This window comes from Naumovozyma dairenensis, chromosome 5 (genome assembly GCF_000227115.2).
Source record: "Naumovozyma dairenensis CBS 421 chromosome 5, complete genome".
Lineage (NCBI taxonomy): Eukaryota > Fungi > Ascomycota > Saccharomycetes > Saccharomycetales > Saccharomycetaceae > Naumovozyma > Naumovozyma dairenensis.
The window spans coordinates 297,277-324,333 of record NC_016483.1 but is presented as its reverse complement, the minus strand read 5'-3'; the positions used below and the strand labels follow the sequence as shown (position 1 = coordinate 324,333).

Genomic DNA, 27,057 nt, shown 5'->3' with positions numbered 1-27,057 from the left:
ACAAAATGAAAGTTGTGAAAATGAACGTTTATTTTTATAGTTTTAAACGAGCAGTAAAAATGGTGAGGTGAAGGAACATTAAACAAAAAAAAACATGAAATAGAGAGAAAGGGAGAAAAATAAGCACGACGAATTAAGCTTCAACGGAGGCTTCCTTTTCAGCGGCTTCTTGTTGTCTTTTTTCTTCTAATTCCTTTTTAATTTGTTCCTCTTTCTTTTGGAAAGAAATTTGTAATTGAGAAATTTCCTTTTCAACGTTAGCAATATTCTTTTCAGTTTGTTCATCTTGTTTGTTGATTAAATCTTCATGTTTAGATTTCAATTGTTCAATTGAGACGGCGACATCATCTTTAGATATTGGTACTTTAACGTCTAATTGAGCCAAAGTAGCAATTAAAGTTGGTTCCAAAGTGAATTTACCATCAATCTTAGCAAATGCATCGCCATTTTGAGCTTGCTTATTTTGATTCTTCTTCTTAAATTTCTTAGATTTAGATGGAGCAGTGTTTGAGAAAATATCTTCTTCGTTCTTAGTTGGGACAAGAACTAAATCAGCAGCAGCTTCCACTTTTCTTATTTGGGTGTTACTGTTTATCTTTTCATTTGAACTGGTTAATTCATCCAAAGCAGTATTTTTCTTTGGTTTAACGTAAGTTGGATCCAATGCAACCAATGTATTTTCAATGGATTCAATTTCAAAAGTGAAAGCGGGGATTTTAGCATGAGTTAATTTTTCTTGTAATTTACCCAAGGATGAATCCTTTTCTTCCATCAATTTAGATAATTTTTCATCTTCTTCACGTCTTAAACGTTCCTTTTCTAACTTATTTTTGAAAGCTTTAAATTCATTATCGAAATCAGTTCTAATTTGTCTAATTTGAGAATAAATTTCATCACGTTTTTGATACAAAGCAGTTCTTTTCAAGAAGATACTTTGTTTCTTATCATAAACACCTTGATTCTTTGCGTTCAAATCATTTAATTTTTCTTGATTCTTTTCGAAATCAGAAGACAAAGTCTTTGGATTCAATGAATTCAATTCTTCTTTCAAATTGACAATTTTAGCCTTATCATCATCAATAGCCTTCTTAATTGGATCAATGGCTATCAAATCCTTCATTAATTTATTTAAAGATTGAGCTTCTTTAACTAACAATTTTTCTTCCACAATGGATAAATCGCCAGATCCAATCAAATCATCAATTTCCGCGATTCTTTGTTTAGCTTCCGCAGTGGTATTAAATTTATGTTTCTTACCTAATTTTTCATTAATTTCATTATTTCTTCTCTTAATATTTGAATCCAAGATCTTAATAGATTCAAAGATTTGATTTCTACGATTTTTCAAATCAGCTTGATTCTTAATAATTTCCTTATTATGATCTAATAATTTTTTACGTTCTTGTTGAACTGAATCAGAAATTTGATAATGATCAATTTGCTTTCTCAATAATGCAATCTCATTATCAATTTTCTTCAATTGAACATTTAATGTGTCCAATTTCTTGTCCCTAACGGAGACGTCTGGACGTTTGACGAATCTGTGATTGGAATTGGTCTTGTTGTTATCCTTTTGAGAGTTTTCGTTAGTAGACATGACGGGACTTGACGTGAGGTTGAACAAACAGGATGAGTTGAGTTGAGTTGCTCAATTGCTTATCATCAAATAGCGGTTTCCTCTGATGTTGATTGAAGATCCCAGCTTCTTTATACGTACCTAGGTATGTGGGCAAAAGTTGGCCATAGTGTCAACAGAACGGGTAAACGTGTCTGCAATTGCAATAGCAATAGCAATAGCAATAGCAATAGCAATAGCAAACTTCCACGAGTTTCCATCCGTCAATTCTCTCATTGTCGCTCGCTCGCTCGCTCGCTCTTTCTCTCTGGGGCGAAAAATGGTTGTTCTCGAAGAACAAGAAAGCGAAGCGAGGGTAACCCCTCGAATGAGGCCTAGGGCCAGAGGGTAACCCGGTGCCAATTCTCTTCTCTGGGCGGCTAATTAGAAACTGTGTCCCCAACGGGAAATGGTTAAACAACTGGGTAAGCTTCCGTTATATGTGATCTTTCCATGGCGCATATCGATCTATTCATTCATTAAATTAGTTTAGAGAGTATAGCGGTTGCACTATGGGGAACACAGTGGTGTCACCTCTAATATATATATATATATATATATATTTATAGCTGATATTGGAACAACGAATGCTGGCTGCATGTACGCATGGATGCATGGATATATATCTTTAGTTATTTATTTACAGGTTATTTTTTTTGTCGATAACATGAGGCTATCTGCGCAACCTCAAGTAGAGAAAGAGAGACTCAATTCAAGATGCTGTTGATTAACAAGGCAGTAGCCACACTGACATTCAAAGAATCTACAATAGGGAGTCCCATTTTATTGCCTGGTCCCAATATCTCTTGCTTTCTACCAAAGGGAATCTCGACAAAGAAATCACTTCTCATACGTAAATTGGTTCGTACTCCTGCTCCTTCGTTACCAATAACAAGCATAATGGGGAAATCCAAACATTTCCCACTTAGATCATGTAGATCTAATATCTTATCTTTAATATATTTCAAATCTTTAATCTTACCATTAGCATCACTAACATGACTAGTAATAAATGCCCAACCACCTTCTCGTTGAGAATCTGTGAAAAATTGTAAAGGTTTATCAACACAAAAGATTGGCATACATTCCATAGATCCACTACTTGTCTTTAGTACAACAGGTGATAAGGGGGCACAATTCTTCCTCGTTAAAACAATAAAATCTACACCAAGGAAGTATGCGCTTCGAATGATGGCCCCCATATTATGCGGATCAACAACTTCATCCAAAAACAAGCCAAATGGATACTTCTTCGTACGATTTCTTGTCTTTATTGATACTTCCTCCCTGTCTCCTTCTCCTTCAGTAAAATTACAAATATATTTCATCGTATGATCAGTCAAATCATTACGATCAAATCCTACCTCTTTGAATCCAAACTCCCCAATAGTAGGATCACACATTGTCAAATGTGATATCTCCATGATATCTAATGGCTTAGTCTCCAAAACAACATTATTATGTACTGCATAATTCGTTAACAAATTCAAACGATGTTTATCAGTTTCAATCAATTCCACATCTCGTTCCTTACATAATTGAATAAGTTCATCATTTAATCGTCCATGATACCATAATCTATTGAAATATTCTCGTTTATTTTGTTTCAACGCTATTAAAACACAATTTGTACCATAAATATATTCCATCAATGGATTGATTTGTAACCCACTTAAAGGATTAACCTTTTGAAATTTAGTCCTATGATTTTCATATTGACTACGTTTAACATCAGAATATCGTCTCAATCTTTCTAAATGCGCTTCCTTCTTACCATACGGATCAACATTTCTATTCCCACCTTCTTCTTCTGCTCTTTCCATCTTCCTTCGAGCATGGACATGTGCATATTTACGTTTGAACCACGTCTCTTTATCCTCTTTAGCTAATTCCCATGCTTTAGGTCTACCATATATAGGAATATTTTTCTCAAATTTAATCGAACCATCATTACCACGACTATTCTTCCCTTTAGTGGTAACAATTCCAGGCTTGATGGATAATTCTCGTTTGAAAGAAAAACGATTTGTTCTAAAAAGTCTTAACGTAGCTATCGCATTACCATTCTTTATCATTGTTATAAAAGAAGTAGATATGCCGCGTTTTTTCTTTTCTCTTGATCTTATATTTTTTTTTTTGACTTCTTTTCAAATAAATTTTCAGAATAATAATTAAAAATCATTCAAAAAATCTACAATTTTTAATATAATATTACATACATACTAAACATCCGCGCCTAACATGAAATATATAAGGACTAAAAACTATAACTGTCTTTCTTGTTGAACCTGAGTCATCCTAAAGACGCTCACTCTCGAGAAACCAAACCCTACATACAAATATGCCAGAAAAGCAAGCTCTAATTAACCGTATTACAAATGAAACTAAAATCCAAATCTCCATTTCACTATCAGGTGGTCCATTAAAATTAGAAAATTCAATCTTAAACAAAAAGAATAGCACTGAATCAATAGCAACCCAAGCAACCAACTCACAAACAATCGATATCCATACTGGTATAGGATTCCTAGATCATATGATCCATGCATTAGCAAAACATTCAGGTTGGTCCCTTATAATGGAATGTAGAGGTGATTTACATATCGATGATCATCATACTACAGAAGATTGTGGGATAGCATTAGGTGAAGCTTTCAAAATGGCAATGGGTGCTATTCGTGGTGTTAAAAGATTCGGTACGGGATTCGCTCCATTAGATGAGGCATTATCTCGTGCGGTGGTGGATTTATCAAATAGACCTTACGCTATTATAGATTTAGGTTTGAAAAGAGAAAAAATTGGTGATCTTTCTTGTGAAATGATTCCTCATTTTTTGGAAAGTTTCGCTGAAGCGGCAAGAATTACCATTCATGTGGATTGTTTGAGAGGGAAAAATGATCATCATAGAAGTGAAAGTGCCTTTAAGGCTTTGGCTGTCGCTATTAGAGAAGCTACTTCTTCAAATGGTACCAATGACGTTCCTTCTACTAAAGGTGTATTGATGTAGATGTGGTACATGAATGATAGAACCAAAATCATGTTATAGTTTTACTGACCTAGTTCCTTTTTTTATAGATTTACGAATGTATGTACATATATATATTTCTTCACTTGAAATAATGACATAATGAATAACCTCTTTCGTCCTTAGGGTATATCAAACGACATATTGTGTACTGAAATAGTATTGTCAAGTTACATGCGTAATAACTATATACCTAGGTATATAGTTATTACACAGCAATGTTGATCAGCTGGCTAGGATATGGTACAAAGACGGCACTTAATGAATTGAACGCGGTTAATGAGTAAGAATAACGACTAGTGGATATAAAATTATCTATTCCAATTCTACATATTCTGTCCTAGAGCTATAGTGCCAGGTATACCCATATCAGATGCCTATAAAGGCCGGTTTGTTGGATATAAGAACACGGGCAGGACAGATCATTATAAAATTATCCATTTTAAGAAAAGATCACAATTGACATTGAGGTTATTCTATTGGTTAAAATATATAAACCAGTTCAAAACTGAAAGCTTTCCTTTGGCGAAGCGTTAAGTATACAGTGGCAGAGAAGTTATCCAGATACCATCATTTACCATCCAGTATATATGATCATCCAACAGTACCCACCTTTACTGAAAAGGAGCAGTGTGGTATGCAACCACTACTATCCTAACCTCCACATTAGGGCCTGAAAATAATTGAGGCGGGACTTTCTATACCATGCTCAGAAGAATATTGGAGGATCCAGATTTCATTGCTTGTGTTGAGACCACTAAATTGAATATTCACCTATTGAAAGAGTTGCGCTCATAAATAAGAGCAGTGGTCGTTCGGATGCATCGCTCTACCATTCGGTAGAGAGCCCCTTAGTTATGATCACAACAAGATTGAGATAATTGAACGAAATGAGTAATATTAATAAAGCAATGGAAGAGTTACCTGATCCAACTGATTTGGCACAAGTAATCACGACTCCTAATGACGATGCTGACATGTTAGATGTCGAACACATCGGCTCATCAGTTCAGGGAGACAACCCGTCTGCTCCTAAAAGTATGTAGACTATGAGTGTTGCTGCTTTTTTAACCAATAGTCAGATATCTCAAGCTGATAATGAATATTCCTTTATTGCCATGTTGCAATAGTCACCGCCAACAAACCTTTACCAACAGGAGCTTTTGACTCCCTGGATCGATAGGCCGATGTCTTCAACATCTTATATATATCAATATCCTCATTTTAAGTTGCGATCACTTGTGGCGAATTAGTATGACCAGGTAACTCTTCCATTGTTTTATCAAGATTACTAAGTGGCTATGATTCAATTACTATATTTGGATCGTTTCCTCTTTCACTAATCGATTCTAGGTTTTTTGTAGGCCATGCGTCAATAGTGGGGAAACACCCCGCATAGAGTTTTATATTTAATACAAGGTAGCAGCATATAACGAAGGAAGCCCTTGAAATAGTTTAGCAATAACTCAATATCTCTTACTTGAGACGTGGCAACCCGCAAAGAAGCAAATATAAAGTTGAGAGCCAAATCTAACCGAGAGTAACAACATAACTTGAGAGGTGAAAAGAACTCTTCCAGCTTTCAAAGCGAACTGAAGGATGCATCTCGCTGTTCGGATGTTGTTCATATAGATATGGTGGGAACAGAGATGGACGTTTATCATCTTCTCAGTATCATAGCTAACATTGTGATAATTATTCGTCTGCTCTCATTTTCTGAAGCTGTTTTACCAATACTTTACTATAAAGTTAAGATATAGTCCTCTTGGTGTATAAGGTTTCCCACATCACACCAGCTACCTTTGCAATGAATGGAGTTCTTTTCAACGTATCGATATCACTTCACAACTAACTATAAACGATGGTACCTTTTCAAGAAATTTTTTCAGTTTCCCAGCCCTCAATGCTTACAAAGGGCTTTCTTTATTAAACCTCCTTTTTCCAAAAGCCCTACTAACATCGCTTCTCACGACAAAATTGAAAAAGTTTCAGAAAGAAAAGAAAAGAAAAGAATCACGAAGATTTACAAAAATTCGTCCAGCCCATCACTATTTAAGAACGCAGCACTCAAGATCAATAACTTTTATATAAACTTCTTCTTGTTTAAGTAAAACCAAGCAATCTTAGTTATTAACTTGTTCTCCATTCAGACAGATCTCACAGTTTCTCAACTTCTTACTAAAAAATAATTAAGAAATTTACATTCAAAATGGCTGATAACTTATCTGATCAAATGCAAAACATGAACATCAAGGACAACGTCTACGTCCCACCTCGTTCAAGAGGTGCTAACAGAGGCAGAGGTGGCAACAGAGGTGGTAGCTTCGGCGGTAACTTCGGTAACAATGACAACCGTGGCAGTTTCTTCGGTGGTTTCAACAACAGAAGAGGCGGTAGCCGTGGTGGCCGTGGCGGTTTCGGTAACCGTGGTGGTTTCGGTCGTGGTTCCTGGGTTGATGGTAAACATGTTCCAGGTGCTAGAAACCCAAAAGTTGAATTGGAATTATTCGGTACTGCTGATGATTCCTCTTTCCAATCTTCTGGTATTAACTTTGATAACTATGATGATATCCCAGTTGAAGCTTCCGGTGAAAATGTCCCAGAAGCTATTACTGAATTCACTTCTCCACCATTAGATGAACTATTATTGGAAAACATTCAATTAGCTCGTTTCACTAAACCAACTCCGGTTCAAAAATACTCTATTCCAATCGTTGCCGCTGGTAGAGATTTAATGGCTTGTGCCCAAACGGGTTCCGGTAAGACTGGTGGTTTCTTATTCCCAGTTCTTTCTGAATCTTTCAAGACTGGTCCAACCGCTACTCACGATCAAGGTAGCTACTACCAAAAGAAGGCCTTCCCAACTGCTGTTGTTATGGCTCCAACCAGAGAATTGGCTACTCAAATTTTTGACGAAGCTAAGAAGTTCTGTTACAGATCTTGGGTTCAACCATGTGTTGCTTACGGTGGTGCTCCAATCGGTAACCAAATGAGAGAAATGGATCGTGGTTGTGATTTATTAGTTGCCACTCCAGGTCGTTTGAGTGATTTGATCGATCGTGGTAAGATCTCCTTATCTAATGTTAAATACTTGGTGTTAGATGAAGCTGATAGAATGTTGGATATGGGTTTCGAACCTCAAATCAGAGCTATCGTTGAAGGTGCTGATATGACTCCAGTCGGTGAAAGACAAACCTTAATGTTCTCAGCTACTTTCCCAGCTGATATTCAACATTTGGCACGTGATTTCTTAGCTGACTATATCTTCCTTTCCGTTGGTAGAGTTGGTTCTACTTCTGAAAATATTACTCAAAGAGTTCTTTACGTGGAAAATCAAGACAAGAAATCAGCTTTATTAGATTTATTATCTGCTTCTGAAGACGGTTTAACTTTGATTTTCGTTGAAACAAAGAGAATGGCCGATCAATTGACAGATTTCTTAATCATGCAAAACTTCAGGGCTACAGCTATTCACGGTGATCGTACGCAAGCTGAACGTGAACGTGCTTTAGCAGCTTTCAAATCCGGTGCTGCCACTTTATTGGTCGCTACTGCCGTCGCTGCTAGAGGTTTAGATATTCCAAATGTCACTCACGTTATAAATTACGATTTACCAGGTGATATTGATGATTATGTTCATAGAATTGGTAGAACTGGTCGTGCTGGTAACACTGGTATTGCCACCGCTTTCTTCAACAGAGACAACACAAACATTGTTAAAGGTTTGTATGAAATCTTGACTGAAGCTAACCAAGAAGTTCCAGGGTTTTTGAATGATGCTATGGCTGATGCTGCCTTTTCCAGAGGTGGTAGAGGTGGTAGAAGTGGTTTCTCCAGCCGTAACAATAGTAACAGAGATTACCGTAAACAAGGTAACGGTAACGGTTCCTGGGGTAGTTCCAGACAAAGTTCTAACAGATCTTTCGGTGGTAATGCCAGATCTAGTGGCGGTTGGGGTAACGATAGTGCTTCAAGAGGCCAATCTTCTAACGGCGGCTGGGGTGCTCCTTCTAGCGGCGCTTCTTCATGGTGGTAGTCATCTTTTATTGGAATCTTCCAATATCTCTTTTTTTCTCACCTACTTTTACTGTATCTTTTACACTTCTCGTGAAGAGTTGTGTAGAATATACTAAAGATCCTGTCGTTATTCTAATCTAGAATCCTCTAGTTTTTTTCTTTTCTTTTACCTCACTTTATTACTCCAATTTTTTCTCATACACAATTGTACATTAGATATTCCAAACTTACTATTATCCATTTAAATAAAAACACAGATCCCATTTATGATCAATCACGATGGAATAGCATTTTTATTTATATTTTTCATGAAAATTTTTGAATGAATGAAAACTTCAATTTGAAACCTTTTCCTGGAACATTTATCATGACCTTTTTTCCCTCAGCTCCGCAGAGATTATATTCATTAACGCATTTATATATTTTCTGCATTGTATTCGATTTTTATGAAAGCCCCATGTATAGTAGTCAGTCTTTCTTTATAGGTGTACACGTGTTACCCTTTATTATTGTAGATAGAATAATCATAAACAGATATATTATTTCCTAAATTTATTTTTTTATTTATTGCTATTGTAGCATTTCATATAACTTTTATATATAGTCAGCCTCTAAGAATTATGGTTGAGACATCATGTAACGTCACCTTACCTACTAATTTAAGTGGTCTATGTTTTTGTTATTTACAGGATAAACATGTTCTTATAAGTTCATACAGAAAACACACATTGCTTTTAAAAATCAAAATACCAGAAGAGACATTTTGGATTCTCTGAATTTAACAATATTTTTGGATCTTCGTGTATATACTTCCTAGAAACTTTTCCCTTTTCACTGCTGCTTTTAAATATTTCTTGCATTTTCAACAGCGTATCTTTCTCATCGTGATCCATAACATAAGTTTTACTAACTATAGGATCGTTCCTTGATGAAAGGTAACTTACTTTGGAATCATTTGTAGAATAATTGTTTTTGATAAGTTGCAATAACGGTTTTCTAATACAAACTTCTATACCTTTAGGAACCCAAAGTTCATGTAACCCTTTGAATTCATATGTTCCTGTGGTTCTTAAAAGAATATAACCTATATCCTTTAATACAATTTCGATACTGCCTTGAAATGGTGGTAAAACATGTCTTTCAAATTTATTTATATCGCAAAAATCTTGGGTTATACCACAATACTGTTCCCAGGGATGTTTTGTTTCCGTTCCGTTTCCAGAATGAACATTAGAAAATACTTCTAAAGCTTTGGAAACATTTCTGAATGTAGATGGTTTACCGGGAATATATTTGACAATCTGATTAATCGTGCCTTCAGGGGGGACTATGAAGAAAATACCACCGAGTGTATAGCAAGCACCATTTTTCGATCCCTTTATAGATTTGTATGATTGTGATTTTACATATCGGTCAGTAAATAATTCTGTTTTCCTGATCAATTCCAACCAATCCTTTTCAATGATATCTTCCAAAAGCACTTCGTTTACATTGGCAGTATATCCTGGTAAATCAAAAATTAATTTGTCACCAATTTGGTAAGGCTGTGCTTTCCTAGTCATATTAGGAATATAAGAAACCCCTGCTGATTGAAGTTTCTGGAATTTTTTGATATTTTTTTGCAAATCAGGAGGGAACTCGGGGTGAATAATGTTCCCCTTTTTATCTATGTTCACTTTGTATCCCAGATACTTTCGAAGCAGTGAATTTATAAGAGTTGATTTCCCTGCATTTGTTGCACCGAGGAAATATGAGTTCTTTTTCAAATTGGTATATAAGACGTCCATATTCCAATTCTTCAATGCTGATACTGCTATCGCTTTGTTTGTTTTGACAGACATATAATGGTGAGTGAAGTCTTTAAGGAAATGCTGTACATCTTTGTTCAATGTGGATTTGTGTCGTATTAATTGATCACTTTTTGTTAAAAGTAAAGAGGTAGTGTAATGTTTGTTAGATAGGATGCCTTTGTCTAGATGGAATGGGAATTCAGGGAAGGGTACACAATGTAGAACATTACTTTCTCTAGGTATATTTTCAACTACATCAAAAAAAGACATTCTTTGGAAGTCCTTCATCTCGTACTTATTTTGATGGAGAGCATCTACACAACGTTTGCAGAATAGCGGATTATGTGGTAGATGAGAGTTATTAGCTCCCTTAGATTCGATTACCTCTTTCTCGTCTTCTTTTAATTTTTGGATATCTTGACTAAATAGCAAGTATTTCAAATCTTCTATACTTTTAATGTGGGGTCTCTTCGCCGTTTTAGGTTCTTGATAATATCCAACCTGACATGGATCCTTCTTCTGTAACTCGATACCACATGAGTTACAATTGATCCAGCGTGTAAGCGACGTCGAAAACTTCCTAGAATGATTCCTGAAGCATAACGTTGGGAACATCAAAGATGGGTAAATATAATAAAGCAGCAAAATCGAAACAAATCACCCTGACCAGTCTTCTCCTTTGACAAATCATGGCACAAGTTTCAACCTTAAAATACTGTTTCTTATACCTTTAAACTTCTTTTATTTACATCTCAAATTCGAGATCATTTTCGAACGGATTTTCTCGAAAATTTTTCAAAATTATGAAAATGCGATGAGATGAGATGAAAAAATTTGGTTATAGGAATATTGAAGATAGAAGATATGTACATATTTTAGAAAATTCATGAACAATTTGTTTCGGTTAGTTAACTGCAAAATAGTCGAGTAATAAAACCCAAAGATCAAATATATTAAATTTGGGGCCAGATGGGTAAAGTTTCAAAAGCTACCAAGAAGTTTCAATCGAAGCATTTGAAGCACACATTAGAGCATAGAAAAAAGATAAAAGATCACAAAAGAAAGACTCAAGGCCGTCGTGGTAATAAGTCTGAAGAAGAGAAAAGAGAAGGTGCGTTGACCAAGGATGATCAAAAGTTAAAGAAATCTTCTAAGGAAGAAGTTTTCAAAGATATGTCTGTCGAAAACTTCTTCGAAAAGGGTATTGAACTTCCAAAGGAAAACAAGAAATTGAAAAAAATTAAAGAATCTAAAGAAAGTGAAGATGATGAGTCTTCTTCTGAAGAAGAAGGTGATATGGCGGCTAACATGGCAACTCTATCCAAGGAAGATCCTGAATTCTATAAATACTTGCAGGAAAATGATAAAGATTTATTAGATTTTGCTGCATCTAACCCATTAGACGCCGCTGATGAAGATGATGAAGGAAGTGGAGAAGAAGGCGAACAAGAACAACTAGAGCAAGGACCAGAAAAGGTTGAATTAACATTAAAGCTTGTCAAAAAGTGGAAGAAAGATTTACGCGAAAGCCCAAGTTTGAAGCTTCTAAGAAATGTAGTTACTGCATTCAAAGTGGCAGTTAATTTAAATAAAGATGAAAATGTAGAAGATTATAAATACACGGTCACTGATGAAAGAGCCTTCCATGAATTGATGTTCGTTGCTTTGAAAGATTTACCTCAAGTAATTCAAAAGATGGCTCCGTACAAGACAACAAAGGGATCAAGAACATTACCGGGTGGTGCAAATGTTTCCAAGATTTCATCAATCGTGAAATCTCATTCTGCTTCTCTATTAGTTTTATTGAATGATATAACAAATACAGAAACTGCTGCATTAATCCTTCATTCTGTCGACCAGTTGATGCCATACTTGTTATCATACAGAAGGGTCATAAAAGAATTGATTAAAAATATTGTTGAAATCTGGGCTACAACTAGAGAAGTGGAAACTCAAATCGCTTCATTTGCCTTCCTACATAGTGCTTCTAAAGAATTCAAAAAATCCATCCTTGAAGTTGTGTTGAAGACTACTTACTCAACTTTCATTAAAAGTTGCCGTAAAACCAATTTAAGAACAATGCCATTGATCAATTTCCAAAAGAATTCGGCTGCAGAATTATTCGGTATTGATGAAGTTGTCAGTTACCAAGTTGGTTTTGAATACATCAGACAATTAGCTATCCATTTGAGAAATACGATGAATGCTACAACTAAAAAGACCACAAGATCTGATCCAGCAGAGGTATATAAAATTATTTATAATTGGCAATTCTGTCATTCTCTAGATTTCTGGTCTCGTGTTTTATCCTTCTCTTGTAATCCAGAAAGAGAAAACGGCCGTGAATCTCCATTGAGACAATTGATTTATCCCCTAGTTCAAGTTACAATCGGTGTCACAAGGTTGATACCAACAGCTCAATTTTTCCCATTAAGATTCTATTTGATCAAATCTTTGATTAGACTGTCTCAAAATACCGGTGTTTTCATCCCAATATTCCCATTATTATCTGAAATTCTGACATCTACTGCCTTTACTAAGTTCTCTAAAAGAAAAGAAAATTTGGAAGCATTCGATTTCGATCACAACATCAAATGTACACAAGCATATTTGGGTACAAAAGTTTATCAAGAAGGTCTAGTTGAACAGTTTGTTGATTTGGTAGGCGAGTATTTTACCCTATATTGTAAAAGTGTTTCGTTCCCGGAATTAGCCACTCCTGTAATAATTTCCTTACGTCGTTACATAAAGACTTCCAAGAATATTAAGTTCAATAAACAATTATCAAATATTGTTGAGAAATTGAATCAAAATAGTACATTCATTCAAACGAAAAGATCTGAGGTTGAATTCAGTCCAAGTAACAATACTGAGGTGAATAGATTCTTAAATGATCTACCATGGGAAAAGACTCCTCTAGGTGCATATGTTTTCGTTCAAAGAGAGGTTAAAGAAGAAAAGGCTAAACTTTTGAGAGAAAGTTTGGAAGAAGAAGATAGAGAAAAGGAAGAACAGAAGGCTAGAAACGCTGAAGAATCTGAAGATGAAGATGTCGAGATGTCAGATTCTGAATAGATTATGTATTTGGAGTATCCTAACAAAGAGGAGTGTCAGTTATTATTGTCTATAATTGAGTATATGTACCATGATATTCTTATATATTGATTTTGTAAATTATAAAACACGTCTAAGCAAGACTATCTGAAGACTCACCTTCGGTTGTTCCTGGAGTAATGGGGAGACGTAGTTTTTTTATAATGTCTATTACACCTTCCACATACTGAGCTTCTTGTTCATTGATTACTGCATCCTTATTCCCACACATCGCCGTATAGTGGCTCCTAGTGTTATTTTCTTCTATCTCGTTCTCTTTTTTTGCTTCGAAGAAGTTTTCACCATCATCTACAAAAGTCGCACATTCATTCTCTGTACGAGCCTCATATTCTTTCTGTAATCTTTCATTCCTGTCTCTCATTGCTGTTAATAATTTTGCATTGGATCGACGCATTTGATCCAAGTTTGATTCGAAATTTGAGGGAAAGCCATCACCTTTATAATCTTGAGCCATCTTTTTTACATCATCTAAAGTATCTATATCTGACCATACACCTTCTGACTTCTCTAATGTTGATATACTCCCCGTTTTAATTGTACTACGAGTGCCTAAGTTACTTCGCTTTCCATCATTGGAAGTTGATCTATCGTTACTTTTAGGTGGCTTTATGGAACTAGTTGAAGGATTTGTATCAGCACTAACATTCAGATTCGATCGTGTTTTGGTTTTATTTTTAGAGTGGTCATTTTTCACTTTGGACAGATGTTTATTTGTCTTCGATTTAGAACCAGGTAAAGTATTAGTAGATACTAGCCTACTATTCTGATCTTCCGTAGTTGATAGTGGATATACAGCCGGGCGTCTGGTGGTAGTTTTAGAACGGTTTTCAGGCATTACAGTGCTTGCTTAGTGGCTAAGATAATTTGAGGATGGAAGCGCTGCCAAGTAGGGAGTACGATGTAATCTTTATTGAAGGATATGGAGATGGTGATACTTCAATATTTTGGTAATGCTTATCTAGTTTATAAATAGTTATATCAGGAGGTTAATATTATCCAGCATTATCATCTCAATAGTGTGTTATGAAGTGTTGACAATGTTACTTTTAAAGGTTAAGGTTGTTTTCAATTTTTACGTTATGTACCTTATATGCCTTATTACAATACGTACATACATTGTTAGCATTAATTGAAACAGTAAGTCAATGGAATAACAATTAAAAATATTAAGGAACTGCTGATAAAGGTCTGACTATACTTTAGGTATGATATTGTTGAGGGTAATTCCCTAATTAAAAGTATTCTTGATTGATTACGTAGTAATATATAGTATAATAAATATGACAGATAAACAGACACCCAAAGGATCCAGCAGTTTAAAGACGTCCCAACATGGTTGCTTATATACTTTAGCTTATGACATACGTAGTGTCCAATACAATGCAGACCCCTGACTGCATACGTAGTAAGAGGTAATGAGACATCCGGTGATCAGTCGGACCGAGTCGCTCCCATGGTTGACCGAACTATCGATAACCAGTATTGAAGGACTTATGACAAACAGGCTTGGATACAGTGTAATAATGCTGACAGATATATGATATGCTAATTTACAGAAGACATGTGAAGTATGAGTTTATATGAAGTTAAAAGGAAAAATAAATAACAAAAGTTCCTGAATAATTAGAACTTCCCTCAATTTTCAATGCCTATTTATGCTTTCACAAAAATATCTTCTAATCTTAATCTTGGGGCTATGTTCATGGATAATAATTCCTGGAATAATAATTTAGCGGCGTAAGGAATAGTCATTTTGATGATATTTTCGGCACTCTTACATGTTGTACACCAACCACTATAACCCATCAAACCACATTCATCACATACGTCAACTTCAAAAGCATCCGAACTTATCATCAATCTTTCTAGTAACAATTGAGATGCACCGTAGGCAATAACACAGTCTCTTTCCATTTCACCTAATCTCAGACCACCATCTCTTGATCTACCTTCAGTAGGTTGACGCGTCAAGACAGCTCTTGGACCTCTAGCTCTTGCATGCATTTTATCTAGAACCATATGTTTCAATTTTTGATAATAAATTGGACCAAAGAATATATATGCCTGTAGACATTCACCAGTAATACCTGAATAAAGCATATCTTTACCGGAATAGTTGAAACCTTGATCGACTAATATCTTCGACATATCTTCTAATTTAGAACCACCGAAACATGTACCATATTCCAAAGAACCGTTTAAAACACCTGCTTTACCAGAAACCAATTCAATCATCTTACCAACAGTCATACGAGATGGGAAACCATGAGGATTCATAATAATATCGGGCACAATACCTTGATCATTGAACGGCATATCTTCCTGCTGCACAATGATACCACAAACACCCTTTTGTCCATGTCTGGAAGAAAATTTATCACCTAGTTCTGGTCTTCTGTTTTGTCTTAATAGAACTTTAATTAAGGCTTGGTCATTATCGGAGACAGACATCATAACTTGATCAATATGTGATGGTTCTGGAGCTCTATACATAACTGGGGTATCTCTATATTGTGATTGTTCAGGAGCAGCATTTAAATCAGAAGTTGGGTTTGTTGGAACAGCTTTATTGATATATATTTGACCACTATCTAATTTCATACCTACTTCACCCAACCCATCAGGTCCAAGAGCTTTATGCTGCCATATTGGATCTCCATTTTCATCTACACGCATACCACTAATAATATCTTGTGTATGATTTGGGTATCTCTTCAGGATTGTTGTTGTCTTTCTACGGGTTTCACAACGACCGAAACCTCTATCTATAGATGCTTTGTTTATTACTAGGGCATCTTCAATATCATACCCTGAATAAGACATAACTGCCACTGTGGCGTTTTGGCCAGCAGGTAATTTATCATAATCAATTAACTCAATAGTTTTTGTTTTCACCATTGGTTGTTGTGGATATATCATCAAATATAATAAAGTATCTATTCTCTTGAATTGATTGTAAGCGATAGCACCAATGGCTTGTTTACCCATCGCACATTGATAAGTATTACGTGGAGATTGGTTATGGTGAGGATAAGGAATTAAACCAGCAACTGCACCCAAGACTGTGAATGGCTCAATTTCCATATGAGTGCTGGCAACGTTAATATCCTTTTCATATAAAGCGATAAAGGAATCATTTTCTTCGTTGACATCCAAATATTCTACTAAACCAAGTTTTAAGAAGTCATCAAAAACTAATTTACCTTCTAGAAGACTTCTTAAATGATCTGCAGTAACATGTGACTTACCATTAGTAACAATGATCAATGGCCTACAAATTCTACCACCATCTGTAGCAATGTGGACGGCCTTTTGATGGGAATTTGTATAAATGGAGATAAATTCAGAAACTTTACCAGTTCTTCTTAAATGTCTAAATTGGGAAACGAATTTAATTGGGAATCTTGTTGTACCTATTAAAGTACCATTTAAATAGACACCGAAATTCAAATGAAGAGACGCACTATCAATTAAACTGATATCTTCAACACCTAAGACATAACAGACTCTCTTTATTGGTTCTTCTTCGTCATCTGAAGTAATATGCGTCATTAAGGCTAAATTTTTAACTAAACCACATGCTTCACCTTCTGGGGTATCTGCAGTACATAACATACCGAATTGAGAAGGTTGTAACGCTCTTGGACCAGAGACCTTTCTTGATTTTTCGAATTGGGATGAAATTCTTGTCATCATACCCAAAGCAGAAATATATGATAATCTTGATAAAACATGAGTGACACCTGCTCTTTCCATCTTAAATCTCTTTAATGACCAATTCCCTGTTGAAATAGCTCTATTTAAACCACTTGTAATATTATTGGAATGAACATTGATGGATAATAGAGCGTCATATTCCATGGCTCTGTTTGGTTTTTCTAATACTTTGTCAATGGTAGCTTTGAAGTCACTGTTGAATTTTTTGAATAAATCTTCAAATAGTAAGGAGACCATTTGACCTGCCAATTCAAGACGTTTATTACCGACATAATCTCTATCATCAACCATCTTTGGGTTATGAATAGCCATCACAACTCTACGAGTCATCATTGCCATATATAAGGCCTTCTCTCTAAAATCTAATGCCTCGACAGTTAAATGAGCTACAACAGTAGTTGCAATTGCTTCAATACCTTCTTGTAAAATGGATAATTTTTGCCTTCTCATAGTCTTTACTTTTGCACCAATGAACTCTAATGCTTGCTGTTGTGTATATAGGTTCAACTTTGCAGCTTCTTCCAAATTGACAGCGAATATATCTTGGTAACTACTATCATTGCCACAAACTAATTGCATGATTTCTAAATCGGAGACTATACCACAAGCTTTCAAGACAATAACGATTGGGATTTCCTCTGCTATAGAATTATGTTTCAAATAAATCTTCCCATTTTTAGTAATAACGTAAGTCTTAGATTTTCTTTCATGTGTAGATGAAGTAACTGATGCTTGTACTATCCCCTTCTTTTCATCAGCTTCCACAATGATACGATTTTTAGATAATTGTTCTTGAACTAGGATAACTTTTTCAGTACCATTGACAATAAAATACCCACCTGGATCTAAGGGACATTCATTCAATTTAGCCATTTGCTTTTCATCTGCACCGTATAATGTACATTTATTTGATCTCAACATGATGGGCATTCTGCCAATCTCGACATCCTTATGCATAATAATATTTCTACCTCTTGTATATTCGATATCGACATAAATTGGGGCAGAGTATGTCATATCTCTTAATCTACACTCATGAGGTGGAGTTAAGTAATCCCTTGCTGAAGAAGTAGATTTCTTCCCAACTCTAATATCCACATATTTCAAATAAAATTCAGGATCCACATCACTTAATATTAATTGATTTGCCTTGATGATTTTCTTTAAATCCACATCTACAAAATAATTGAATGAATCTAAATGTTGTTTTACTAACCCTTTCACTTTTAGGAATGCAGGTAATAAATGCCATTTATCGTCAGCCGTGTTGATTTCATCTGTTAATTTTTTCCCTTTGTATATTGGTTTCAGTAATTCATCGAAGGTTTCATCCTTTTCATGTTCATGTGTATGCTTATGAGCCTTTGAAGTGGTCTTTCTTTTCTTAGTAGCAGAAACCATGATATCTTGAAAGAAGTAGGCTTGATGAGTATTTCACGTCCTAATAGGAAGGTAATAGATAAATAAATAAATGAATCTTCAGTTATCACTACCTTTAGCCTGCTTAGGATCACATCATATCATATCATATCATATCAGATCAGAACTATTACTATATATAAATTTTACAAACTCATCTTGAAAAAAATTTCTGATGAGCTTGGCGAAAGTATTACCCGGGGCACTGCCATATTATTTCTATTATTATGTAATCTGCGTCTTAGAAGAGCGACATAAATTGGTCGAGACGGATGGAGCACTCTTTTCTTCTGCAGAATAAATCTATGCTGGTGTATATAGGTGAAGCTAACTAACTATGATGTGTCTCCTGAAGTACTATCATCAAGAAAAAAAGTCAAGTTCTGAAAGGGAAACATTGCAAGACCTTGCATAATACCTTCTCGAATATACCTGAATTTTGAAAAGATACAACTTCGAGATGTCAAATATTCAATGGAGATAACGTGCCTCATTACTTATTTATAACGTTAAATAGTCTTCTTATAACTTTATAAACAGAAAAATCATGTAGTTCGCCCTTTATGACCACCTGTGTGCTTCACTAATTCCTTCCCACTCTCTTTCTATATATCCTAACTCCTTCTTTACCCTTTGCACCGTTTCAGGATCACCCATATTTTTACCTAAATTATCTGATAACTTGATAGCATGTTTCCCATCAACTGTTAACAATTTTATGACAATATTTAGTGGTTCGCTTTTCACAGCTGGATCTGATTTCTTACGATAATCATTGGTGAAACTAGTTCCGATACCAAATGTGGCCTTGAATCCATATTTACGTGCCACTTCATCGTATTTTATAACTTTTTCAACATTTAATGAATCAGAATAACAAATAGTCTTTGAAAATTTAGGTAACTTAAGTTCATCATTATAAAAATGTGCAATTTTTTCAGTAAATTCAATTGGATCCCCGGAATCTTGTCTTACACCAAAATAATAATCCGTATATGGAGGTTTGAAATTCTTCAAATAATCATCTGTCCCAAACGTGTCTGTCAAAGCTAACCCAGCATGTTCTTTACCAAATGTTTCAATCCAATAATCCATTGCATCTTTGTTGGCGTTAATATAATCTCCAGTCAACGCGGCAATTCCCATAAACCATTCATGAGCTACTGTCCCCACAGGTAAAATGTCATACTTCTTAGCAAAATAGACGTTCGATGTACCCAGCAACAATTTCTCATTATTAGGACTTAATTTGGAGGCTCTAACGATCCCTTGCATGACTAAATCTTGACCATGCAAGGATCTTCTACGCCTTGAACCGAATTCAGTGAATGAACAATTATGTTCAAACAAAGTATTGGCCTTTTCAAAAGCCATTTGTTCTTGTCCTTCATAATCCCAGTCTTTATCTATGAATCTGAAATAAGCTTCAGAGATTAACGCAAGCAGGGGGATTTCATACATGATCGTATCTTTCCAATATCCCTCAACGAACAATTTCAAAGTATATTCGTCCTTTGTACCTGGGACTAATTCATATTGAAAATCTAATTGTTCTGATGGACGCAATCTGAAATCCTTTTGGCCAATATATTTCATGAATGAATCGGGTAAATAAGGGACTTTATCTTTAAGATATTTAATTTCATCCGGAGTAACTTGAATAGTTTCAAGGAGTTTAAATTGGATATTTAACCAATCTATTGATGCTTTATTAAAAGTGAATTGTGGGGAACGGTTTGTATATTTATAAATTACCTTCACATTGGGGAAATGCTTTAAAACTGCTGCCTGCATGGTGATTTTGTATAGATCTGTGTCTAAGATGGATTGTATGACACATTTTTGTTCTCCGTTGTCTGCCATTTCTTTATGTTCTCCTGCCTTCTTGTTTTCCTATTACAATTTTCTTTCTGAGACCGAAGTGGTTAACGATACCTTAAAGTAAAGGTTCCTTATAAGGAAATAGACCTGGTGAGTATTATATATCCCATGTAGCAATTAATTAAGGGATGGCTGTTTATAGATTATTGTTGCAGATCTCAAAGCAAGGGAATAGCGCGCTGACACTTTTATTCTTTTTGCAGCATCAACTCCGAAAGGGATCGATAGACTGTTAGCTGCTTCATTGGCATATATGAGTTAGATCATTATGTCCAACTGTAGAATATCCATAGTATTAGTTATCAAAAAAACCAACTGTATATGATGTTTTTTTTTAAATAGTTGAGCAAGGATTTAAATCTTCTGTAAGTGATAGTAATAATACTGATGTCACATCTGAGCCACTTCTGTATATGAACACGATATTCATTGTTCTGTTCACTTACTACCAGAATATAAACTTTATATCCTTTTTCGTGATAGTTTAATTAATGACAACGACAAGAAAAAAATCTTATTCTAAAGGAGATCCAATTCCTGCATATATATTATGATTATTTAAATTACTTACCAGATATTTTATATAATTCGCTACCAAGCATACCTTAGTATGTTAAAGCGAACGTTGCCAAAAAAATAATCGAGTGCTTATGTTCTAACTTCGTTCCATCTCTATATCCAAATGACATAGGAAAGGTTATATATAATTACCGGGTTTTCCTTTTGAACTCAACTAATTTGACAAGTAGAACGGGTACCCGTAGGAATCCCTGCCCGTATACTGTGATTGTAAGAAGGTCTGGGTGTTTAGGGAAAATTTTTACTAGTGGGAAAACCACAAGTGAAAAAAAATGAAAAGTAATGATGAAGCTGAGATACCTTGATATGATGGTTATCTTATGTTTAATTAATGCGTATATTTTTCCTGAAGTTCAAATTGATTTAATTTCCATCTTGAAGTGCTATTAATATCTGTGAAATACTAACAGCAACAAATAAGATAAAAAGATGATTGTCCCAGTTAGATGTTTTTCATGTGGTAAAGTTGTCGGTGACAAATGGGAAAGCTATCTTAATATGTTACAAGAAGATGAATTAGACGAAGGTACTGCTCTATCAAGATTAGGCTTGAAAAGATACTGCTGTAGAAGAATGATCTTAACTCATGTCGATTTGATCGAAAAGTTCTTGAGATATAATCCTCTAGAAAAGAGAGACTAGAAAAATTATCATCATTTATGCATGATACACACTGTTGAATTTATTTGATAATAATATTAAGAAGGTAATAATAATACGGAGAGGTTATAGAGCCACGCGTCAAAGGAAGACACTATAGACCTTTTATCATTGGTTTTTATAGTGTAAGCATAGAATGGAGCTTTTCAATCAATGATACATATTCCAATCACCCAACCAACCATAGAAGTAAATCCAAAAAAAAGAAAAACTAGCATAGATTTAGTCCTTTTAGATATATTGTATAACGTAATAGGAATAAAAAATCAAATCAATTAATATATACAAATGAAAAAAATTAAAAAAATTAAGGCATAACCATATGTTCTTTACTTCCGCTTTCCTTTCTGTTGGGAATATTTACATAGTTTTTTACTATCATCTAACATTAGATATCAATGATAAATTATTATGAAAAGGATATCAGATGTTTTTTATCTATTTTAGGGAATCTTTTTTACTTATTGATACTTTTGTAGCTTCTCTTAAAGACTAAAATGGAATCAATTTTTGCTAACGCCAACTCCAACAATTCCTTTCTCTTTTGTAACTCGATATGTCTTGAAATCTTAGGATCTTCCTTCGCAAACATTTCTATTTGTTCACTAGTTAATACATTTAATCTATTATCCAACTCGATTGGAAAATTATAGAAGAAATCGCTTAATAGTTCAACATTTAAGAAAAGAACAGCAGTAGATGTCAATTTTTCACTAACTGCATTCAAAAAGACTTCTGGACAAAAATCTTTATTATCCTTACTCCGACAATTATTCTTTAATAACTTTAACCGAAATGATAAAACTTTGGATCGTTTATCTAAGAAGGATGCTTCAGCACCTCTCTCTAATAACATTTTGGACATACCCAATGTTTCCTTTTGAGTGGTATCTTGCTCTAAATAATGCATAACATGTTGTAATTTTTTATTACCAATAACATTTTTAATGGTTTCATACCGTTGATTACATTGACGCAATTCTTCTTTGATTAAATTAATAGAATGTTCCCTTGCAATATTCCAATCTCTATCTTCAAGATCAATCTCATATTTGAATGGTTTCACGCAATTTTCTACCTGATCCGCTGTAGAGTAATATTTGGTATTCAATACATTGACCGCAGTGTTCAAAACTAATTCTTTAATTAAATCATGATTTTTCAATTGTGTACACTCTAAGACGTTTCCTAGTTCTTTCAATATAGAATTGGTAACCAACATAGTAGATAATCTACCAATACCAATCTTAGTCAAACTTGATGAAGCTAAATCTAATTTCTTATGCCAATAAAGAATCTCATCATCATTTTTAATAAACCTATTATTGTTGCTCAATTCAATGAAATTTTCATCCTTCCAATATCTTGTTGCTAGAAAATCTAAAACTTTTTGATCCAAATCTGCCTTTAAGATAGATTTCAATTCATTCCTATTAAATTTTTCTTGAAATTCTTTAATTGATAGTTTCAAAATATCAATATTGTTTAATAAGTACGATTTAGGTGTCAACTGACGATCATTGAACTCCACTTTGAATAAATACGATGTATCATCTAATTCTTGTTGAATGACAGTTGATGTTGGTTCCAAGGCATTTGACATGGAAATTTCTAAAATCTTTATTAATTTCTCTCGTAATTTCTTTGTGGTGACTTGACAATTTTGGAAGGTTTTCCTATTCTCTTTAAAATATGATTTTTCAAATTGTCTTGCCTCTAATTGTTCTGGTGATACTTCTTCTCTAGTAGATAAGGCTGTACTAGTTCTATCCTTATTCCCAAATAAATGCGACATGCCTGATCCTAACGAGGAATGTTGAGATAGGGAAGCTCCATTTGGTCCAGTCTTCGTAATTACACCAACGTATCCCATCTTCAAAGGATATTTCTTATTGTTTAATATATTTCTGGCCAACACTGGAGTCACTAAATCCAGTTTTGTTATAACACCAATAGTTCTCAAACCCTGTGGGTCAGCTAATTTAGCAGCTCTTAACGCAGAACTATTTGCCAAATCCACATCGGCTGCAGAAATTGCAAGGATAATATTCGGCTCGTTTAAATATTTATCACATAATAGTCTAATTTTAGATTTTAATTCCATTGGTTGATCTGCTGCTTCAACTTGAATATAACCAGGTAAATCTACCAATGATAAATCAGGAACAGTCGATGCCTTGATAGTTAATTGAATCGGTTCCTCAGAGACAGCTTCTGTGGAGGGAACAGCCATATTCAATTCCATCAAAATCCTTTTAACTTCTTTAAAATCCGTTAAATTATAAGTTCTTAAAGTGGGAAAATCTGCTGTTATTTCACTATTCCCCGGTGTGTTCACTAATGTTAATTCAATAGGTCTTCTTGTTACCATATTGGAACCTTTTGGTAAGAATTCTTTCCCGACGATCGATTCCAATACTGATGATTTACCTGAGGATTGAGAACCAATCACTACAATGGAAGGTAACGTTAAATTTGCAGAAGTGGAATCAACTTTACTTACTATTGATCTGATTTCAATCATTTGTTTCGTCAAATTCAACATCTCATCTTGAGTGGTATCCACGGAATCCAAATAATCATCTTCATCTTCATCTTCATCGTCGTCACTTTTTTTCTCCTTATCTTCCTCATCGTCGACTAATGATGCAAGTAAAGTAGCTGTAGGGACAGTCCCATTAGAATCAGAGGAACCTGATGAATTTTCAGAAGGCGGTACACCACTTCCATCACTACCAAAATATCCATTCAGTTTATCTCTCATGTTTGTTGAATAATCTTTCAATTGGTTCCACTTATCCCAAGTAAAACTATTTGCTTCCTCGAGTTTGTATGCTACATAACTACCAGCAGCTGCTAACCCACCTCCCACATAAACTGGTAATTTGACTACTTTAGTTATTATCTTTGGGAATATGGACATAAATCTTCGGGAGGTTATTACATAAGGATATGTGGTTGAATGGTTTCTAAACGTACGATGAAGATAAGGCTGACGAGGAAAGGGTATGTTTATTATCAATGATGATGAGCTCCTAGTAGAATGGATAAACCGTCTTGTGAAATGTGACAGCATCAGGCGACGCATACAAACATGAGATGGATGCTGTAGACGGTTAGATGTAAGTATCTGTAGGGTATTTCGTGATAGACTCAATGCTGATGACATTTTAGATAAGGTGGTACAGATGAACGAGAGAATAAATTTTGATTGGTTGATCTCTATGTATGTTTTTCAAATGGGGATTAATTAGAATATGGTAATATGTTCGTATATGCCAATGGCTAAGAACTGTGATCTAATGTATGATATAAATACAGTTTAATGTCTACTGGTACAATGGAAAGTTACTAATGTTCATAGAGTTGAGTAAGCCTGTTATTATTGTTTTACATTTACTTCTGTTACTTATATTTTCCCAGTCATGCAATTGATTTTTATTGAGTTAAGGAGGAGGAGCCTCGCGAAACTAAATATACAGATATCGTATTGATAAATATAACAAGATGGGGGATGTACTTTTAAGACAAGTTAACTCTGTTTTTATAAGAAGCAATTTAATAAGAAAGACTATATTAAATATCATCAAATAATACTCCAGAAATCTAAAAATATGCCAATAAGAAGACCCAATTTTCCTAAAAAGACTCAATCTGTTAACAAATCTGAATCTGCAACCACAGAAAAGGAGGGGAAAGCACCCTTAAAGAGAAAAGCAAGTAATGGTACTCCTCGTACAAGAGGGACCATAAGAAGGGGAAGCAAAGAAGATGTTATTGAATCGGAGTCTAACGATAAAGATAACGAAACTGCTCCTACCAAAGAGGAAGAAGCAAACACTGAGGGTGAATCAGGTGGAGACGAAGTAAAAGAAGGGGAGAAGACGCAAAACGATGATGAACAACAGGAGGTTGAAGACGAAGAAAAAATTACTGAAAAGAATGGAAAAAGAGCTAACGACGAGATGGATGAAGAAGATGAAATTGATGACTCTAAGAAAAAGGAAGATTCAACTAATGAAGAAACTGATGGCAAACCAAAAGCTACGAAAAGAAAGAAAGCTTCTAACAAGAAATCAACTGAGGCAGAAACTTTATCGGAATCTACAAAGAGTTACAAGAATCTAATCAAAGATGCAATTAGGGATTTAAATGAACGAAAGGGGTCGAGTCGAATGGCTTTGAAGAAGCATCTCAAATCACAAAATCCAAATTTCGAAACAACCACCAATTTCGATCATTTCTTTAATTCCGCTCTTAAGAAAGGTGTGGATGGCGGTGAGTTTATTCAACCAAAGGGGCCTTCAGGGACAGTTATGTTACCTAAACCTGCAGGAAAAGTAACTAAAAGTAAAACGCCAAAAAGCACTAACGATTCTAAAAGTACCAAAGAGCATAAAAGTAAAGTTACGAAACCTAAGTCTACAACCAATAAAAAAACATCAATGAATAAGAAAGTCGAAAAGCCAAAAACAAAGCCAAAACGTCCGACTTCTAAAGGAAGTAATGGTGGTTCACAATCCGACGCGCCTTCTTACAAGGAAATGATCATGAAAAGCCTATCAGACCTTAATGATGGGAAGGGAGCTAGTCGTAACACTTTAAAAAAATTTGTCAAAGGGAACTTTGATAGCATCAATCCAACAAGATTTGATTATCTATTTAATTCAACTATTAAGAAATGTGTGGACAGTGGGGAATTATTGATGCCAAAGGGTCCATTGGGAACAGTAAAATTTCCAAAGTCAAAAAAGACAGCCAAAAGTGGCTAATTAACTGATGGACTTATCCCAAAGGTTTCTTAATGTATACAGAATCCTTTTTTTTTGTTTTGCTATTATTCTTTATTAAACGAATTTGTTATTGGACTTTTATATTCTCACTGGGGAAGCATATAAACAGTCTACTACGTAAGTACGCAGGTATATAAAATGAATGTATCAATATATCAAACTAGTGTTTGTTTCTTTGCATGCCATTGTTATAGTTCCTGCGTGGATTGTGTTTGTTGCTCCTTTACTCAGGTAGGTGTTTTGATGTGAAACTTTACACTGCGGACTTTTCTTCGACGACACATTGTCTGCCAGTTTTGAGGTTCATAAGAAAACAAGAAATAGGTTTTATCTTTTCGAAGAAAAAGAGTCAATGAAGGAGAGTTGAATTATTCCAGAAAGGCAAGCCCTTCCTTGCTAAATGTAACAAACAATACCATCTTCTTCTTTCAGCTTGGACTTGTTTTC

The 27,057-nt window shown here is 34.8% G+C and overlaps 12 protein-coding genes across 12 annotated transcripts; 5 read left to right on the top strand and 7 right to left on the bottom strand.

The window, feature by feature from the left end:
• Positions 1 to 133: 133 nt before the first annotated feature.
• BFR1 (Bfr1p) lies at positions 134 to 1,597 on the bottom strand (the record flags this gene model as incomplete). The annotated part of the gene is made up of 1 exon (XM_003670173.1): positions 134 to 1,597. The coding sequence occupies one exon, from the start codon at positions 1,595 to 1,597 to the stop codon at positions 134 to 136; it is 1,464 nt and encodes a 487-aa protein (XP_003670221.1).
• A 725-nt stretch (positions 1,598 to 2,322) lies between these two features.
• Positions 2,323 to 3,690, bottom strand: MRM1 (Mrm1p; the record flags this gene model as incomplete). The annotated part of the gene is made up of 1 exon (XM_003670172.1): positions 2,323 to 3,690. The coding sequence occupies one exon, from the start codon at positions 3,688 to 3,690 to the stop codon at positions 2,323 to 2,325; it is 1,368 nt and encodes a 455-aa protein (XP_003670220.1).
• Positions 3,691 to 3,956: 266 nt separating this feature from the next.
• Positions 3,957 to 4,622, top strand: HIS3 (imidazoleglycerol-phosphate dehydratase HIS3; the record flags this gene model as incomplete). The annotated part of the gene is made up of 1 exon (XM_003670171.1): positions 3,957 to 4,622. One exon carries the CDS (start codon positions 3,957 to 3,959, stop codon positions 4,620 to 4,622), a length of 666 nt encoding a protein of 221 aa, XP_003670219.1.
• A 2,227-nt stretch (positions 4,623 to 6,849) lies between these two features.
• Positions 6,850 to 8,676, top strand: DED1 (DEAD-box ATP-dependent RNA helicase DED1; the record flags this gene model as incomplete). Its single annotated transcript, XM_003670170.1, has 1 exon — positions 6,850 to 8,676. The coding sequence occupies one exon, from the start codon at positions 6,850 to 6,852 to the stop codon at positions 8,674 to 8,676; it is 1,827 nt and encodes a 608-aa protein (XP_003670218.1).
• Positions 8,677 to 9,391: 715 nt separating this feature from the next.
• GEP3 (Gep3p) lies at positions 9,392 to 11,062 on the bottom strand (the record flags this gene model as incomplete). Its single annotated transcript, XM_003670169.1, has 1 exon — positions 9,392 to 11,062. One exon carries the CDS (start codon positions 11,060 to 11,062, stop codon positions 9,392 to 9,394), a length of 1,671 nt encoding a protein of 556 aa, XP_003670217.1.
• Positions 11,063 to 11,416: 354 nt separating this feature from the next.
• NOC2 (mRNA-binding ribosome synthesis protein NOC2) lies at positions 11,417 to 13,522 on the top strand (the record flags this gene model as incomplete). Its single annotated transcript, XM_003670168.1, has 1 exon — positions 11,417 to 13,522. The coding sequence occupies one exon, from the start codon at positions 11,417 to 11,419 to the stop codon at positions 13,520 to 13,522; it is 2,106 nt and encodes a 701-aa protein (XP_003670216.1).
• A 112-nt stretch (positions 13,523 to 13,634) lies between these two features.
• Positions 13,635 to 14,396, bottom strand: NDAI0E01560 (uncharacterized protein; the record flags this gene model as incomplete). Its single annotated transcript, XM_003670167.1, has 1 exon — positions 13,635 to 14,396. The coding sequence occupies one exon, from the start codon at positions 14,394 to 14,396 to the stop codon at positions 13,635 to 13,637; it is 762 nt and encodes a 253-aa protein (XP_003670215.1).
• Positions 14,397 to 15,214: 818 nt separating this feature from the next.
• RET1 (DNA-directed RNA polymerase III core subunit RET1) lies at positions 15,215 to 18,679 on the bottom strand (the record flags this gene model as incomplete). The annotated part of the gene is made up of 1 exon (XM_003670166.1): positions 15,215 to 18,679. The coding sequence occupies one exon, from the start codon at positions 18,677 to 18,679 to the stop codon at positions 15,215 to 15,217; it is 3,465 nt and encodes a 1,154-aa protein (XP_003670214.1).
• A 579-nt stretch (positions 18,680 to 19,258) lies between these two features.
• Positions 19,259 to 20,560, bottom strand: NPT1 (nicotinate phosphoribosyltransferase; the record flags this gene model as incomplete). Its single annotated transcript, XM_003670165.1, has 1 exon — positions 19,259 to 20,560. The coding sequence occupies one exon, from the start codon at positions 20,558 to 20,560 to the stop codon at positions 19,259 to 19,261; it is 1,302 nt and encodes a 433-aa protein (XP_003670213.1).
• A 1,026-nt stretch (positions 20,561 to 21,586) lies between these two features.
• Positions 21,587 to 21,799, top strand: RPB10 (DNA-directed RNA polymerase core subunit RPB10; the record flags this gene model as incomplete). Its single annotated transcript, XM_003670164.1, has 1 exon — positions 21,587 to 21,799. The coding sequence occupies one exon, from the start codon at positions 21,587 to 21,589 to the stop codon at positions 21,797 to 21,799; it is 213 nt and encodes a 70-aa protein (XP_003670212.1).
• Positions 21,800 to 22,274: 475 nt separating this feature from the next.
• On the bottom strand, positions 22,275 to 24,986 carry MGM1 (dynamin-related GTPase MGM1; the record flags this gene model as incomplete). The annotated part of the gene is made up of 1 exon (XM_003670163.1): positions 22,275 to 24,986. One exon carries the CDS (start codon positions 24,984 to 24,986, stop codon positions 22,275 to 22,277), a length of 2,712 nt encoding a protein of 903 aa, XP_003670211.1.
• A 445-nt stretch (positions 24,987 to 25,431) lies between these two features.
• On the top strand, positions 25,432 to 26,589 carry NDAI0E01510 (histone H1/H5 family protein; the record flags this gene model as incomplete). Its single annotated transcript, XM_003670162.1, has 1 exon — positions 25,432 to 26,589. One exon carries the CDS (start codon positions 25,432 to 25,434, stop codon positions 26,587 to 26,589), a length of 1,158 nt encoding a protein of 385 aa, XP_003670210.1.
• Positions 26,590 to 27,057: the final 468 nt, after the last annotated feature.